The sequence below is a fragment of the Corapipo altera genome, unplaced genomic scaffold, assembly GCF_003945725.1.
Source record: "Corapipo altera isolate COAL_440 unplaced genomic scaffold, ASM394572v1 51, whole genome shotgun sequence".
Taxonomy (NCBI): Eukaryota; Metazoa; Chordata; class Aves; order Passeriformes; family Pipridae; genus Corapipo; species Corapipo altera.
Window position 1 is genome coordinate 5,324,055 of NW_020884892.1, and position 17,560 is coordinate 5,341,614.

At 37.3% G+C, this 17,560-nt stretch overlaps 1 protein-coding gene across 2 annotated transcripts in view; it reads left to right on the forward strand.

Moving 5' to 3' along the window:
• Positions 1–17,560, forward strand: part of ADCY8 (adenylate cyclase 8) — a 124,012-nt gene that overhangs the window by 55,775 nt on the left and 50,677 nt on the right. For both annotated transcript variants that reach the window (XM_027645671.1, XM_027645672.1), the window contains exons 5-6: positions 7,156–7,283; positions 16,666–16,824. In XM_027645671.1, coding sequence (XP_027501472.1) covers positions 7,156–7,283; positions 16,666–16,824 — 287 coding nt within the window. The remainder of the gene's footprint in view (positions 1–7,155; positions 7,284–16,665; positions 16,825–17,560) is intronic.

Consider the following 17,560-nt stretch of genomic DNA (forward strand, 5'->3'; position numbering starts at 1 on the left):
AAAAGTTCAATATTTCATATAAGAAAAAAATGCAATAATATGTTATGTACATCTACTTCCCCTTTCTAATCACTTTATGATATTTGTAAAAGATTTATAGTTATTAAAGAGAAAAGTGACATTTAGATAGGAAGAGAAATAAGTTGGCATAAAACAGAACTGAAGAAAACATTTCCTTATATATTCATCTACTGAAAGGGCTAAACAGAAACTTAATTAATATTAATACTTTCCTTAGGCAGAAATTTTGAGGAGAGAAGGAAAACAAGATGACATTCAGTAAGACACTTAATCCTAAAAAAGGTCCTGCTTTGATGAAATAATAGGGTTTTTTATGTTTGTTTTTCCTCTGCCTTCTCTGCAGTGCTAGATGTCAGCCAATATTATGTTTTAAATTTTCATATTTCTAAATTCATTTATACTGTGTGTAGATTCAGTTTCCAATATGACAAAGAGGAAAGACTAAAAACCTAAATAAATGAATTTATTAAAGAAGTGATGATTTTGTTGTGTTTGATTTTTTTTCTAAGAGAGGTGTCCTTTTTCTGTAACCTTGATTATATTTTCTCCTGTGATGTTGCAGAGAAGCTGCCAAAAAATCCAACAGTGTATTACCAATTTTACTTGTGCCTAGTGTTTCTAGGGGTGAAAACCAACCTAACTACAACCAACCTAACTCCACAACAATGCATCAGCCTATAGCCCCAGTACAATACCTGCACCTGCTGGTATCAGGAAGGGACGACTGGTGGCTCTTTTATTTCCATGACAAAGATACTCCTCTTGAAGTGCTTTACTGTTCCAGGACACATTTCAGCTCTGAGCTGGCAGCGCTTTGTTCTTTGGTGATATTACCTTCAAGCATATAATCTGCAGGAGTCCAGAGACTCCCTAAAAAACACCCTGTCTGTTTAAACATATATACTAGTAAAAAAAGGCTGCGAATTTCTTCACATGTATATATTTGTGTTGCTGTATCAAGAAGCAGAGTTACACTGGAGTATGAGCGTGCATATGTGATATTTAGTTCCTTATATGGACATCATATATATAGAATTATGGTAAAGGGAGGGAGTGAATACTCTTTTCACAGTGCTTAATTATAGGATGTTTTTCCTCCTAACCAGTGTCAATAATTAATTGCCATTAGACAATTGGTATTAACCAATGAATAAGTAATCCCATTAAACAATGTTCTCACTGAAGTAGTAGTATTTCAGATGGCAAAGAGCCCATCAAAACACCTGAATAGTCAAATAAAACCCCAGACCACAAAACACTTTATAAGTGATCATATGTGGGCTTTTTATGAAAAAAAAGTCAGATGAAAATTTAAGTTTTGAAATTTCTCAGTAATTCAGAAACTAAGACTTATGCAAATCCAAACCTAAAAAAAAAAAAAAGAAAAAGCCAAAAAACCAAAAGCCTGACTTTGTGACTAAATTAGGATTTGAACAAAACTTAGGCTTCACAAGTATATTCTCAGAAATTGTCCTTTATCATAGAATCATAGGTTAGAAAAGACCTCCAAGATTACTGAGTTCAACCACTTACTTAACACTTCCAGGGCCACTACGAAACCATGTCCCTTAGCACCACACTCACATGTCTTTAAAATACCTCCAGGGTTGACTACTCAATCACTTCCCTGGGCAGCCTGTGCCAGTGCTTGACAACACTTTGATGAAGAAATTTTCTCTAATAGCCAATCTAAATCTCCCCTGGTGCAACTTGAGGCCATTTCCTCTTGTCCTCTTTGTTACTTGGGAGAAAAGACCAACCTCCACCTGGCTGCAACCTCCTTTCAGATTGTTATAGAGAACAGTAAGGTTTCCTCTCAACCTCCATTCCTCCAGGCTAAACACCCCCACCTCCCTCAGCTACTCCTCCTAAGACTTGTGCCCCAGACCCTTCTCCAGCTTTGTCATCCCTCTCTGGACACACTTCAGAACCTCAGTATCTTTCTTTTCATGAGGGGGCCAAAACTGAACACAGGATTTGAGGTGTGGCCTCACCAGTACTGAGTGCAGAGGGACAATCACTGCCCTGGTCCTACTGGCCACATTATTCCTGATACAGGCCAGGACACCATTGGCCTTCTTGGCCACCTAGGCACATGCTTGTTCAGATGTTATTGACCAGTGACCCACACACCCGAAGTAATTAAAGTTTTAGAAACTCCTAAGGGGCAAAATTTCCCTGAAGAATTGTTCTTGCCTTATCTAGAAAGAAACACCTCAAATCTTTCTAACAGGAATTTCCACATCTGAAATCATGGCATAATCTCCTAATTCACATTAGCTGGCAAGGCAAATTCCTCACCAGACACAACAGTCACAGCTGTTTTTCTTCTACAGTATGTCAAGGAACAGAAATTGTTGATATAATATATTATAAAACTCACACAGGAACATGCCTCAATTCCTTCTCCAGCATGAGAGACCCAAACCCCATATTTTCTGTCAGCCTGGAGGAGTCTTAACCACCTCACCATAGGTTATTCTAAAGAAAAAAAAACATTCCTTACATGATTTGTTAAAATATGTACAAAGTTTTTAATAGAGGGCCATACCATACTTAAGTATTTCGTGGTTCCGGCAGAGGATGAAAGATTGCCACATTTTTCCCTTTATGTGTATGAAAAATAGAAACAATCCTTGCAACTGGGTCCCAGACCTGGTCCTCATTTTTGCCTATATCACCAGGCTTGAGAACTCCCCTCCATCTGGCTCTCTCAGGGTCCCCCCTCTGTTTTCCAAAGTGACAGAGCTGAAATAGAAGGAATTTGGATGGACTTCTCTCTCCTACCCACCCTAAATGAGACTGCTGATTAAGAGCTTTGGCCTAGGCCCCATTCATGCTGAGAAAAACCCTTTATCCAGGTTTCCTCTACCTTAAGCAAATGTTACAGGAACTGAGATATTGTAGACAAAGCCAAGTCCCTGCCTCCTCCCATTCTGGTTGCCTTTTAAAAGAAGACTTATGTGTATCATCCCTTTGTTCTGTTGTTCAGCCTCAGCAATTTCTTATCTACAGTGTTCTAAATATTTAGCTTAAATATAAAAATTGAAAGAAAATTGGACTTTTCTGTGGGTTGTTCACTAGCCTATAGTGTTCCCTTCAAAAGTAGATGAAGTGATTAATTCACCACGGGCAGAATTTAAAAAGTGGTGCAACTTATAAAGCACAATAACTTTTTTCCCCTTGTCAGAAATTTAGCCCAAGGAAACAAGAAATATTAATGAAGTCTCTGACTGTGTCTTTCAGTAACTCGATATTTGAGCAACTCATTTCTGCAGCTCCACCTTATGCCAATTTACTTGGCTTCCTTTCCAGTCACTAGGGGTGTATTTAATAAGCTCAAACATAAATCATTCACCACATACGAGATAATTATTTATGAAAAATATGCATATTTTCTTTTGCTCTGGATTACGGTGAATTGGAAAAAGATTTCTTATCAATTGCCACTGAATTAATCTAGAAATATTATTAAAAATAGTCAAGCATTTGAGTCTGCTCAATATTCCCCAGGCAAAAATTCTGATTGGAATTAATCTTGGCAGAATCAGGCCCCTTAATCTTTCACTTGCAGCAAATGAAAAGCTGCAAGTAAGGGGGGAAAAGAGCCTCTATTTGTGACAAGCTGAGAATTTAATTGATACCTTCAGTAATTGCTATTAATGAATGAGTATGGGAAGGGGTGTGAGGTTGATGGATACTCATGTGAATGTCTATATAATATCAGCTGTCATTTACATGCCCAAGGACAGCGTCTGGAATTGCTTATGAAAAGGGAAACAGGAATAGAATAAATTAAAGAGAAGATGATGATAGACTCACAACAGTGTTTTAACACTGTACTGAAAAATATTACCTGTATCAATGTTCCTGTGGGCCCATTTTCTCTTATTTAAATAATTTACTCATTTTATAATTTCTTCATACGTTTGGATTTTTTATTAATTTCCTTTTAATTTCAACTTTACACTCTAAGACACCACTGCAGTGACATGATTTTAGGAAGTGGGCTTGAGCTTTACAGCATGACAAAAATCTTGATTTCTACTATTATCATTTTATACCCCTGAAAAGTGGGTAGGTCCTTACAAAACTCAGTCTCCTATTTAAAACTACAGTATGGTTACCCACATTAGCCATGAATCTAACCTTAATGCATTAGTACAATCACTCCAACTAAGCCTCCAGTCTAAACTGTAGATGTGATTAAACTACTGAGTTATTGGAGGGAATCTCAGGAGACTATGTCAAAGGCAGATGACATTATCTCCCTGTCCTTCCTGTCAGTTTTTGAATTATCTTTCTCTAGGTGAAATATTTGCAGTGATAAAAAGTCCAGAGTGTACTTCTGAAACAACTATAATGGGAATAATAAGGGAAGAATAAAAAGCATGAGAGCAATTTAGTCAGACCATAACACAGTTCACATTTAAGTGTCACAATAATTTGACTAAGAGGAAAAAAGAAGAAGACAAAGAATCATTTAAAAGCTCCTAGTGGCTTCTTGTGTTAATAGACACACCTTGCCTGACCCCTGCACTGGTCTAGTAGGATGTAAATCTTATGTCATGTTTGTTAGTCCTGTGTGGGTCTTTCACATACCCAAGTGTCTCACCGATACGCTGCAAGTTTAGGAACAGACAACTGAACTGAAGCCCAGTCAACTGCTTTAGCTGTGAGCTGAATCAGACCCCAGGCTCCCCTGACTGCACTGCCTGGCTCTCCTCTGACGGTAGTGGCAAGCTTGACTGCTGGCTGGCATATGGACACCTACATACAGTCATCTCCGTTTGGATATCTCACTCCATAGACAACTTCCCGAGCTCTGGCAAATGAGTGAGGTGACATATCATGACAAGAAAAAACAAACAGTCATGTGCAGCTGAACAGATCTCCTGTGTCACACACACGCACTTGCAGACCCTAATAAGCAGGTCTTGTCGTGCTTCAGATTCTTACTTCCTATTCTTGTAAAAAGCACATCTCTGGAACTGTCTGCTTTGTTCTGAATTTCAGACATGCAGTAAGGTGACAGAAGTTTCACGTGTTTTTACTGGGATCAACACTTCAGCCAGTTTAAGCAAGGCATTAAGAACCAAACAACTGAGGGGTTTTTTCTGTTGTAGACTATGTTTTTTAACTGTGCTGAATTAGATTCTCGCTTAACAGGTGCTTCCCACATCCTCAGATAAGCAGGTTCTAAAAGTGCATGATAAATGTTGCATGCAAAAATGTAATTAAAAAACTAAAATATGATAATACTCGAGATATATCGTTCTTCCTTCCTTTCTTCCATTCTTTCTTTCTTTCCTAGAAATTGACTGGTTTTCCCTTTTTTATCATCTATTCTACTACGAAGATATTATTTGTAATGTATATGCAGTGACTGAAGAGAGTGAAAGTGCTGGTTTTTACTTTATTCCACCTCAGTCAAAACAATATGATGTTATAAATGATCATTTTACTTTGTATATGTAAAAGTAAGAATCGCTTAGAATGTAAATCACTTCAGTGACACTATTAGAAAAGCCAAAGTACTTTAGAATCTGTGGTTTCTAATATCTTTATCTCTTTACATTTTGGCTAACCAGGAAACACAAACTGAAGCTTAAGGAAGCCCATTAACAGTTTGACATGCACTGATTTATGCCATTGAGACCTACCCACTTGTCAATTAAATTTTATGTTTCATAGTTTCAGTCTATAGCAAAAAAAAAAAAGGGTGAAACTCTTTATTTTATTTTTTTTTTCACTGAGGAGGAAATGTGCAAAAAACCCTATTGTTTTGTTGGATTTTAGGATGTACAATTTCAGTTGCAGCCATATGAAAAATGCCCAGTGTTCACTTGTGTGGGTCTGCAGCCGGGCTGAAGAGAAGGGGGCAAGGAAAAAGGAGAGCTACATATGAATTCAGTTTGGAATTTTGTGTGAAACTTGGATAGCACAGCATTGCACTCTGCAAGACAGCGTTGGTATTAGCTGGAGACTTAACCAAAGCTTCAAACACAGTCAGCTCCTACTGATGATTTAAGGAGATTTCAGGGTGAATCAGCTTACTTTGGCCCTGTGCCCAGAGCAGATTTTACTGTCACTGGAATGCTTAAGGCTTCAGTTGACTTTGGAAAAAGCTTTGGGTTGTAGGTTCCCTGTGCCACTCCAGGATTGCTAAAGACTTGTCTGAGGTTAACTACAAAGCTTCATTCTCCCTAGAATGGGAAAACTTTGAATGGGGCCTGTAGTCCCATTCATTTGGACAATACTCAATTCCTGGGGCAGAGCCAGCATTCACATATGCTCCTATATCCTACTTAAAATTGTTTTACCAGAATGCTTAATGTATCCCCACTCCTTTGATTACTGCAGTCTCCACCACAGATTGCCAGAGAGAAGAGAAAAGCTGAAACACATATCATAGGCCAAATTTTGCTGTTTTAGAAATTAAATTCACATTTTGCTCCTAGGGTAAAGGATGTCTCTAGTTGGATGCCAAAGAAACATCCTTTCTCCACAGCATGAGCCTAATGCAAGACACCTTTTTGAGATCCTTGACATGCAGATACTTGATAAGATCCTATAGCTGTTGGGAATCCTTGAGTGTGACAATGGAAACATTAGCTGGGCAAGGATTATCAGTGGGAGGAAAGAGGTTTTTCATTTATTTCTAGTGTAAACAGGGGGCAGAAAAGATGCCCTGGAGGAATATAGTCTAAAATGGGTTATTCATTATCTCAGCTGGTGTTTCTGAATCCTTGGCCTAGCTTCCACCTAGCTCTGATGAAACCTTTCTCCTTACCAGCAAGGGCAACTTGTATTAGCATAGAAGAAAAAGCACTATATCTTTTTGTGCTGAAAATGGAAAGATACTTTATTTCAAAAATTATATAAATCACACTTGTATTAGCGACAAACAGGAAACATACAGAAACAAGTTGGTTTCTTTTTGTTTGGTTGGTTTGGGGGTGTTTTTTGTCTTTTGTTGTTGTTGGTTTTTTGGAGGGGGTTGTTTGTTTGTTTTGGTTTGTTTTGGTTTGGTTTTATTTTAATACAGTAATTTTTCTACCACTTTTATATTCACATTAAAATTATAAAAAAAATCACTAATATTTTCTGTCTCTTTCATACATTTATGCTTAGGAACATCATTGTCTCAGAATAAAGATTCTGGGGGACTGTTACTACTGTGTGTCAGGGCTGCCAGAACCTCGCCAGGATCATGCACACTGCTGTGTTGAAATGGGGCTCAGCATGATCAAAACTATCAGGTAATGCTTTTTTTTTCCATTCTTCCCGATTCATTGTTTCTGCCTGAACTTCTTCCCTGAGAATGCTATTACTAGACAAGTAATTCTTATGTTGGATCAGAAACCTCAGGATTGTCACTGTGAAAAGGGCAAGACTTTTTTGATCTATGTAGTGCATGGGAACAGTTACTGAATTGTTTTATTAACCTGTTCTGCTTTAGAGATGTAACACAATAGCTGTGTGTGCATTGCAAGTGAGAGGTTTCACAGTTCTTGACAGTTCTCATTTTGTACTGTTGTCTTTATCAAGAGGAGTTTGAGGAGGAGGAATTGCTTCCTATAATCCCCTTAATAAAATTAAACAACAATATAAAAACAAAATAGACAGCTGTGACTATCCTTTAGCCTGGAAACTAACTCATAGACAAACTCATAAGCACTGAGATTTGCCAGATGAGCAAATTTTACCTGTTAAATTAGGTTGGTGCTTAAATCCACAAGCACTGGAAGTGTTTTAATTAAGGGATGTGTTCTCATCATGTAAATATAATTATGTTGCTGATAGATTATTGTATTTTGATGCAATTATACTTAATAATAACCATGTTTCAGTAGTCCATGTGTAGAGCTTGTCCAGTGAGTTACCATGACAGTGGCTGACATCTAATGCTCCGAGAAAGGTTTTCTCCATCTTTTTAATCCTTGTAATTTTTTATTGGTATAACATGTCAAAGTTCTTGAGTTTCTCATATCCAAATAATTTTTCATTCACTGTTTTTTTATAAAACATTGTAGCCTAACACAAGTATTCTCTTCTTTCTGTGGGTATATTGCTGTCCAATCTCTTTATCTGCTTCTTTTCCAGACTGCTTTGCCCCTTTAATCTGAGTCTGTCTTATGACATACATCAGACAGTTAATGCATACTGCAGCTACATTACTGAGCTCTTAATAGAGAAAGAATTTTACAAAAATTAATTAATGAAAAAATCTAACTGAATAATGGTTATGCAACAATGATATCTAAGAAGGCTGGATTCAATTATCGCAGACTAAATATTGCACAAAGTAATCAATATTTTGCTTCTGGAATCCCCACAGTGAAAGTGAAACGAATTAGAGAACACAGTGATGAGAAAAAATGTACCGGCATTGTTAAAATTTCTTGGAGACACATATCAAAACTTTTGTATTTGCTTGGTAATACCACCTGCAACCAACCCATTGTAAGTCCTTTTCCTTCTAAGACATTAAATTTCTCTGAATCTCCTTACCCATGTGCAATGAAGTCTATAACACCTTGTGCCCTTTCATGAATCGGGTTGTGAAGGCAGTAATCCAGTAGAAATGATGGTCTATTTTTAGTATCTTAAATGACAGCTATAGTCATTCGGAGCCATGAAACCAAAGTCCACTGGGGCTTGGGTCATCCATCCCAGACTAATTTAGTTCAGATCTCCTCCAATTTGTTTGATAATCCCAGTATGTGAATTTCTGTCTATTTAATGAGCATGATGTTACTGATCCTAATGTGTGCTTATATAGTTGACAGGGAGGACCATCCTGCCATGGAATATTAGAAATACTTAAGTCCACGTTTCTGAGAGAATTTAGAATTATCTACAGTCTATTATTTAGAATTAAGAAAGTAAATGTCTTTCTTAGTTAAGATGAAAAAAATCCTTTAAAGAAAACTGAGCTTTTATGATATTCGTCCCTATGGAATTTTATCATATTTAAAACCTGCTGGAAATGACATTTTGATGATTATAAAATTTTTTATCTTCATCTGAACTTTTTACAAAATAAATATTTTGTATGTCTAAAATAATAGGGAGACGATTCAAGATATGAGAAACCACCCTTCAGATTCAACAGGTACATTGAACTTATACAGACAAACATTTCTCTCCACTGACAACAGGTAGTTGATAACATTGTAGTGATCAGTACTAACACTTCTGGTGAGGCAGTGCCCAAAAAACCTATGACCTCAGGGTATCATTGCCAAATATTCCTTCCAGTCTCCTTGATGACTTCACGGTCAAAGGGATTAGAACAAGAATATCAAATCCATTCATTACACAACATGTAAAATAAATCTACAGGGACAGGTTGTCTCACAAGGGACTTCTGAGTGTTTTCATTCAGCTTGCACCCACCCATATATCTAAATTGTTAATTTATTGTTAATTGAGCGTCTACATCTTGATTTTATGCTCATATACTGAGGATCTAGACTTGAGTTTTGCAGCTCCACTTCTCTCTTTGAAAATGAACTGTTCAGAACTCAACAGAATAATCCAAGAAAGGTTATGATTTTCTCTGTAATGATTTTTTTTCATCACTATACCTTGTTACAAATCTTACAAAAGAAAAGCTATTATTGTTATTCTAATCTGTCTTCTTGTACTTTGCTCCATTAACGGTTGAGAACAATTGAAAGACAACTTTCAACCATGGGAAGGTTCCATGAAATCTGATATTTACTCCAAAGTAAGGCAGCTTTGCTCCATCACATTTGAGCATGAGCAAAAATCCTAACTCCATCTGTCTTGCAAAACCCAACATCCTCTAAATTCTCATTAGCTTCAACTGGAAATGCAAATTAAAATAAAAATAATAAGCTCTTCATGAGGGGTTCATTTGTTTAGCTGGTTCTAATACCTTTTCACATGCAGCACAACTCTCCTTGTGTTTAATTTTATTGTATTAATGCCTGTCTGTACTGACAGCTGATAGAAATGAGATACTAGTGGAATGTTTAGTCATCAGATGATAATGTTTCATTTGCACAGTTATCACACAAGCTAAGTGGGTGTCAGAGATAACACCACCTTCTCAAATGTCCTTATTCTTAACATCTCTGTGACTGGGAGGAGAAGAGGGAGGTATGTTCTGTGAGGCTCAACTCCTCAAGGACTCGCCTTCACAGTATAAAAAGGGAAATCGCACAATACCTACAACAGTGGAAATTCAAACAAACCTTTGTGCTGGTATATTTGATTGGTAAATCAAAGAGTCCTGAGTGGTTTCATTTGTTGGATTATTTCCCACTAAAATACCAGCTTAAAGAGTAATTATTATGACAGAATAAATAGTTCCAGTATGCAATATAAACTAAACTCCAGAAATTAGATAACAGCTTGTCTTCATTAAAAGTCTGTAATTAACTACTAATATTAAGATGTATTCATGAGAGAGGGAAATAAAGGAAAACTAGAAAAAAAATCAAACCAAAACCCACAACCAAAAATATCTCAAGACACCACAATTATTTCAGATGATCTCACTGTCTGACCTGCAGGTTTCCTGCCCCTTAGCATGAAAAAGATGCTTTTAACTTCATCTGTTGAGTATTAACAAAAATCATGAAGTAATCAATGATTGTTAAAAGAGTTACTCAGGCAGTAAAATAGCCAGAAATTGTTTTCATATTCCATTATTAGTAATTCATTATTTAATTATATAATTAAATAATGATACAATTGATCCAGTTCTGGATTCCTTCCACAGATTATTTCTTCTATAATGTACAAGACTCTGCCATGACTCAGCAAAGTTTGATTCCCAGAAGAGAGAATAAGTCTTCACAAAACCAAAACCTAATGCTTACCTTCATTTCTGTGTGGTGGTGGAAAGGGACATTGCAAGATATTCACAAGTTCAGCCTGCACTTTTCAGACAGTTCTCAGAGTGAATTGGTTTCACACCAGACTTGATCATATTGTCACCTCCACGTGTCTGTTTCAGCCACTGACTGAATGAAAAGAGCATGAGGACAGTTTGTCTTTCCCTGTTTTTTCTGTTGGATGTCTATGTGAACTGAACCAGGTAGAGATGAATAGGTTTATGTACTTCTGAGACCACTTTCCTTTGAATGTGCCACCAAATACCATCAAAGCTATATTTGTAAAATAGTATAGAAGTATATATATTTTTATAACATAGTTTTCAAATGAAAAAGAAGAATTCTAATAATACTGTGTGTGGTCTCTTGTAATATGCTACATTCCTGCCTCTCAGAGCAGACTGACATAAGAAACAGGAATGTAGCAGTACTTTAACTCTGCCCATGTTGCTATAGTATCTGTCTGAACTCAGAGCAAGTCAGTTATATTAGTGATAAATCTGATGATATGAAACTTCTCTAGATAGTAGTTTCTGCTGACAGTGGATTCCAGCTTTAATTCCAAGTTAAACTCACCCTGGAGCTATTTTAAACTGGCTTCTTGGGATAGTATCTCCCTTAAATTGTAAATTCAACCTGTCTAAAGTTCCCCTACAAAGTGTTGCATCCCATAAATCATATTACCTGAGCTGTATTCTTTAAAGTGTTCAGTAGTTTAGTGCATCCTGCTATGCAGTTTTTTAAAAATAATGGATATCTCCTTCACAAGCATGACAAAGTTCCCAGAGTCCTACTGAGAAGGTTATTTAACTCAGTTCACCTACTACCCTCTCATGTCAGCACCAAAAAGCATTTTAGTTCATTTAGGAAAATTCCACAATTCTGTTGAGTCAAACCAAAAAGTTCTCGATGTAACTGAACCTTATGATCATAAGACAGTTCGGTTTGGAGAGGGCATCAGAAGTTCACCCTTCTGCTTAAAGCAGGGTCAGCTAAGACCCTTATTTATTTCAAGCAGAATACATACACCTTCCTATTACATCTGCATGAGGATAATAGCAACTATGACTTGATGGGTGAATTAAACAGCTCCAGGGAGTGTTTGCTGTGACTAAGAAAAAGTGGAACAGACTGGCCAACTCCATTTTTCTGAAATCTTTTTGCTTCCAAAACCAGGCAGTTGCATCCAAACTATCTACTGGAAATGATCTTCATCACGTGCAAAGTGTTGAATCTGGAAACAGGTTGTGAGAGAGTTTGTTGACCAGGAAAGAAACATTCTGGGGGTGATTTAAGTATCTCAAAGCATAGACAGAACCTTGCACAGTTAGACTGGTCAGCACAAACATAGCCAGTGCATCATTTTCTGAACCTGTAGAGTGTGAATTCCAGGGCATTCAGATTTTTGACAGCTACAGAAAAGGTTGAAAATCAGATTTCTGGCTTTTGACTCACCTTTTACATTAGAAAAATCTCTGATTAACAGCACAAAAATCAAATACCTATCAAAGAATGATGACCAGAAGGAAATGCCAAGATCCAACTACAATCAATTACTTTTTTTTATCACTTTCTGGACTAAAATTAGATGAATGGCATGAATAGCATCAGTCATGGTTACCTCATCCTGGATAAGATGTCAAACCGCTTGTGAACTAAACAGGGCTGCTTTATAGATCATCAATAATGCATCTTCATGCATGCACTTTGTCAAAGTATTTGCAGAGATCTGTAAAGTAGTTGAAACAAATACATTTTTTTTAATTAGAAGTTTCATTGACAGTTGAATAAATTTAAGAGAGAGAACTAAAAGATGTGGAACACCTGAGCTTATGCAGAATGAACTCTGTTCATTTTTTCAGTATCTAGTACATGCTATTATTTATGAGAAGCTTTTTCTGAATGAATTAGAGCTACCACTATTGATGAAGGTGATCCAAGCTTTATTATCTCAAAGGTTTTAAGTGCTTTTTTCCTATAGTTATATATAAACAAGACCTCCTAAACTAAGTGGTAGTCTGGCTATTAGGGAGTTGGATCTGACCATGATGAAGTCCCCTTCTTTACATAATTCAGAAATCTGTTTTACCCCATACCACTCTGAATTTTAAAGAAAAAAAATACTTATAATTCCATAGCTTTTTACATATTAATCAATCCACTCACATTTAAACTACAACCACTTATTCTTTATTCAGTTTAATACCTTACAACAAAAGGTTAACTGTTGTTTCCACAGTTTTTCAACAGCTCTGCTCTTTCTTATGTTGCAAATAATAAATATGAGCCATACTAGATCAGTCTTGTGCTTTGATTCAATCCTGGACAAGGCTTTTTAAATACATCTCAGGTTGCCTTTGGCTCCATTCAGGCAGGTCCCCTCATGCAATTAGTTTCCCATCTATCAGCATGAGAGCACATTGCTGTGCAGGACGAGTCAGAGGAGGATCCAAAGACAGGGCCCTGCAGCCTCACCAGCACTGCAGCAGAGAAACAGAATGTCCCTCAACCAAAGACTGCAGGCAGGGAGCCAAATCCACAGTCAGGTGATGAAGAGCTGAGATCTAATATCACCTGAGCAGCACACAGAAAGAGTTGCTGTGAAACTGTGGAAGACAACAGATAAGGTAAGGGGGATAGGACCTTGATTGATATCTCTTAAACACTGATAGGCTTGGGACATTAACGCCTCTCTAAGCCTATTTCACAGTTTGACCACCATCTTGGTAAAGAAATGTTTCCTAATGTCCAGGCTGAACCTCCACTGATGCAGTTTTGGACCATTCCCATGTATTCTATCACTGGATTCTAGTGAGAAACATTCAGCACCTCCCTCTCCCCTTCCCCTCCTCAGAAAGCTGTAGAGAGCAATGAGAATCCCCCTCAGGGTTCTGTTCTCCAAACTAGACAAGCCCAGAGCCCTCAGCCGCTCCTCACAGGATGTGCCTTCCAGCCCTGTGACCAGCTTTGTTGTGCTCCTTGGGATGCATTCAAGGGCCTTCACATCCTTCTTAACAGGTGGGTCCCAGCACTGCACAGAGGGCTCCAGGTGAGGCCACACCAACACTGAACACAGTGGAATAATCCTCTCTTTTGTCCAGCTGGTCGTGCTGGATGGGGTTTGCCCTCTGGGCTACCAGGGCACACTGCTGACTCCTGTTGAGCTGCTGCCCAGATCCCTTTCTGCAGGGCTGATCTCCAGTCACTGCTCTCCCAGTTTACATTCACGCCCAGTGTTACTCCATCAGGTATTTGGACTTGCTAAATTCCATACCATTGATGATTGCCCAGTGCTAGTATTTGTCCAATGTTAAATACTAATGTTTATTGGCAATTAAATGCTTTATTACTTAAAACATAAATTGGTAAAATAGAGTGTGTGTCTATATATGCGTAGGGAAAGATTACATAAATATATGCCATTAAAACATTTTATTAAACGTAAGGTCCTCTTATTGAGTGCATTTTTCAATGAAAAGCTTCTTGCTCAATTCCCATAGATACAGTTAGCTTTTATTTCAAGATAAGGAAATCAGACATAAAACAAGAAATAATTATCTTAGTCTGAACAAAAGAAAAAGGCAGGCTGGGGAAATAATCATGTAGGGAGTTGTGTGATAATTCCTCTGACAGTTATGAGTGTTAGTTTAGGTATTTTTATACAATATAAAAATTCTTCAAAACAGATTGCAAATCACAGTGGTCTCACTTATCTTAGCTGTTCTTACAACACTTAAAGTGTCTCAGTGTGGAGGAGTTGTTCCACATCCCGTCTTCCAGAGACAGGTGTTTGTTTGTTTGATTTTGATATTTCATCCCTCTAGTTTGCAAAGCAATAAAGACATTTGTAAATGAATATTATGAACTTGAAGTACTAGAACACAGATAAATTCCATTTCAAGGCTTCTTTTTTATTATTTTATGGTCAACTTTTTAAAATCTTCTTTTAGATGTCTGAAATACGTGGACTTCCTGATAAAATGAATGGATCTTGTTGTAGGCAAACAAATGCACTGGGACTTATCATATACCTGACTTTCTCCAAGCTTTCATAATATTCAGGAAAGAGAAATAAAGATGAATTTCTTATTTTCAATTCTTCACAGTTTTATACATTTTCTCTCAATTTTAGAACTCTTCTTTCTTGTTTGTTTTTTTCCCCTTACAAACAGAACTGATGCTCCATTGCAACAATGAAAGGCCAAATATTGAATGCAGTAAGCAATTTACCCTTTTCTCCTCTAGAGAAAATCTATCAAGGTCATGACTGAGGCATCTGAGGCAGTGGCAGTTAGCTTCAGAGTTGTGAAATAGAGCTATTTATTCTTTGTCTGCCATGTGGTGTGATCTTGCTGTGCTTCTGTTGACTTCAGTGACCACAGAACTGAGAGTCTCTACAGAGAAACAGCAGCTTTGTTTGTAGAGCAACAGTAGCAGCATGAGTTTATTATCCTCAGCACACTCTTCAAATATTAATGAACATGAGCTCTGACACTATTTCTGGTGCAAATAATTATTGTCACACAGACAGAATTGGAAAAGTGGTGTTTTTGTCATCCCAGTGGATACAGCTCAATTATTTTAGTTGTGAACTTCCCAAGGTGATAGAATCACAGAATCACTAAGGTTGGAAAAGACCTCTGGGATCATCAAGCCCAACCTTCAACCTAATACCACCATGCACACTAAATCCTATTACAAAATGCCTACTCGTTCTTTGAACAATTCCAGGGATGGTTATTCCACCACTTCCCTGAGAAGCTCGTTCCAATGCTGAACCCTCTTTCAGGGAAGAATTTTTTCCCAATACCCAACCTGAACCTTCCCTGGTATATCTTGAGGCCACTTCCCCTTCGCTAGTTCCCTGGGAGAAGAGGCAGACTCCAAAGAGCCCAACCATTGTTGTCGAGCCCCAACATTAACCTGACGGTGTCTGTCATTGATGTGCTGAAGTATCTCAATACTGATTTGGAAGAAATATTTATTCCTGGGTCTAAGACACCAATTAAGGTGCCTGTGGCTGTGTACAATATCTGTGATCTCATATCAGAAGAGGAAGATACTATTTTAACACAGTAACATTCCCTTTATAATCAACAGACATATTAGTTGAAAACAGTGCTGTGACAAAGTCCCTCTTCTGAAACTGTAAACAAATATGCCCATGTGTGTTTACTTTTGAGGTGAAATGGTCTTTGCCATCACAGAGAATGGAAGAAACTGATTTTAAACTTACACGGTTATTACGACAGAGCAATCAGTATTCTGGTCAAATCTACTAAAAATAATTACACTTTGCACAAAAAATAACTCTGGAAAATTCCAACCAATAAAAAAACATTTTTGAAAATTTGAAAATAATTCAAAAACTACAGCAGATAATACAAACATACACAGGTTTGATGAAAACAGTTTTCATACTGTTCCTGAATTGTCTTTTATAATTCCAAGCTAAAGGAGTCAATAAGTCCAACAAAATACTTTCACTCAGGCATGTTTTTCTCTTTTCTCTCTTTCTATCTGACCAGGATAATAAGTGTGCCACTGAGCCATTCATGCAATTAAGTGCTTAATGATAAACTGGCTTTTAGAGCCATTTTATCACTATGTGTACTTTGCTACCTAGAAATTTATCTCTTCATTTTGCAGGCTAGGCTGCACTTTACAACAAATTGACATCATTTTACATCATATCCTTTTCTAAAAGATAGGGAAAACTGTGGTATATACTCCATATGGTCTTTTTTCTTTCTTTTTGTGTTTTGTTAAACAGATATGTAAGGTCGAGAACGAAGCACGACATTGACATGAGAATAGGGATACACTCGGGATCGGTTCTGTGTGGAGTGCTGGGCCTGCGGAAGTGGCAGTTTGATGTCTGGTCATGGGACGTGGATATCGCAAACAAACTCGAGTCAGGTGGAATTCCTGGGTAAGACAAGGTGTATTTCCCACAGTCAGAAAACATTGCCAACACATTACACTGTTAACCTTGCCAACAGATTAACTATCTTACGTTATTTCATCAACTATGACCTCTAATCAGAAAAGGTAGAAATGGTCAGCTTGCAGAGGCATTTGGAAAGACAGGACAAAAATATTTATTTTTCTTTGCCAACCTTGATTTTCTTAAAAAGATCAATTTTTGTTTTCAGCCCATATAATACTCAGAGGTAGCCCAAATTTCCCAGTTAGGTGTTGACCATGAGGTTTTCCAGGATTCATTCTCTCATCCTTTGCATTCAAATGATATTATGAGGCACAAGGCTATAATTTCTTTTATCTCATAATGCACAAAGTGTGTGAAGAATTATGTGTTCATAGGTCAGTAGGATAGTAACAAGTTATTATGAACAGCAGGCTTTCCAGGTAGTCTTTTATATAATTTGATGCTTTAGTAGATGTTTTGAGGCATTTTTCTCAACCTGTCTGTATGTGAAAATGTATGATTTTCCACTGAGCTGCCTGGTTTTTCTGTGTCTGAGTGTCTGATGCAGATGATTCACCTGGAAGTTGAATGTATTTCTGCCTGACATGGTCTATATATCACACTAGTTGGGAAGGTGCAAATCCTAAATCTGAAGCAATAGTAGTGATTGCAGAAATCTTCTGTTTGTTTTCAGTTCCACCTTCCATTGATGAAAAATGTAGAAAAATATCACCTATAC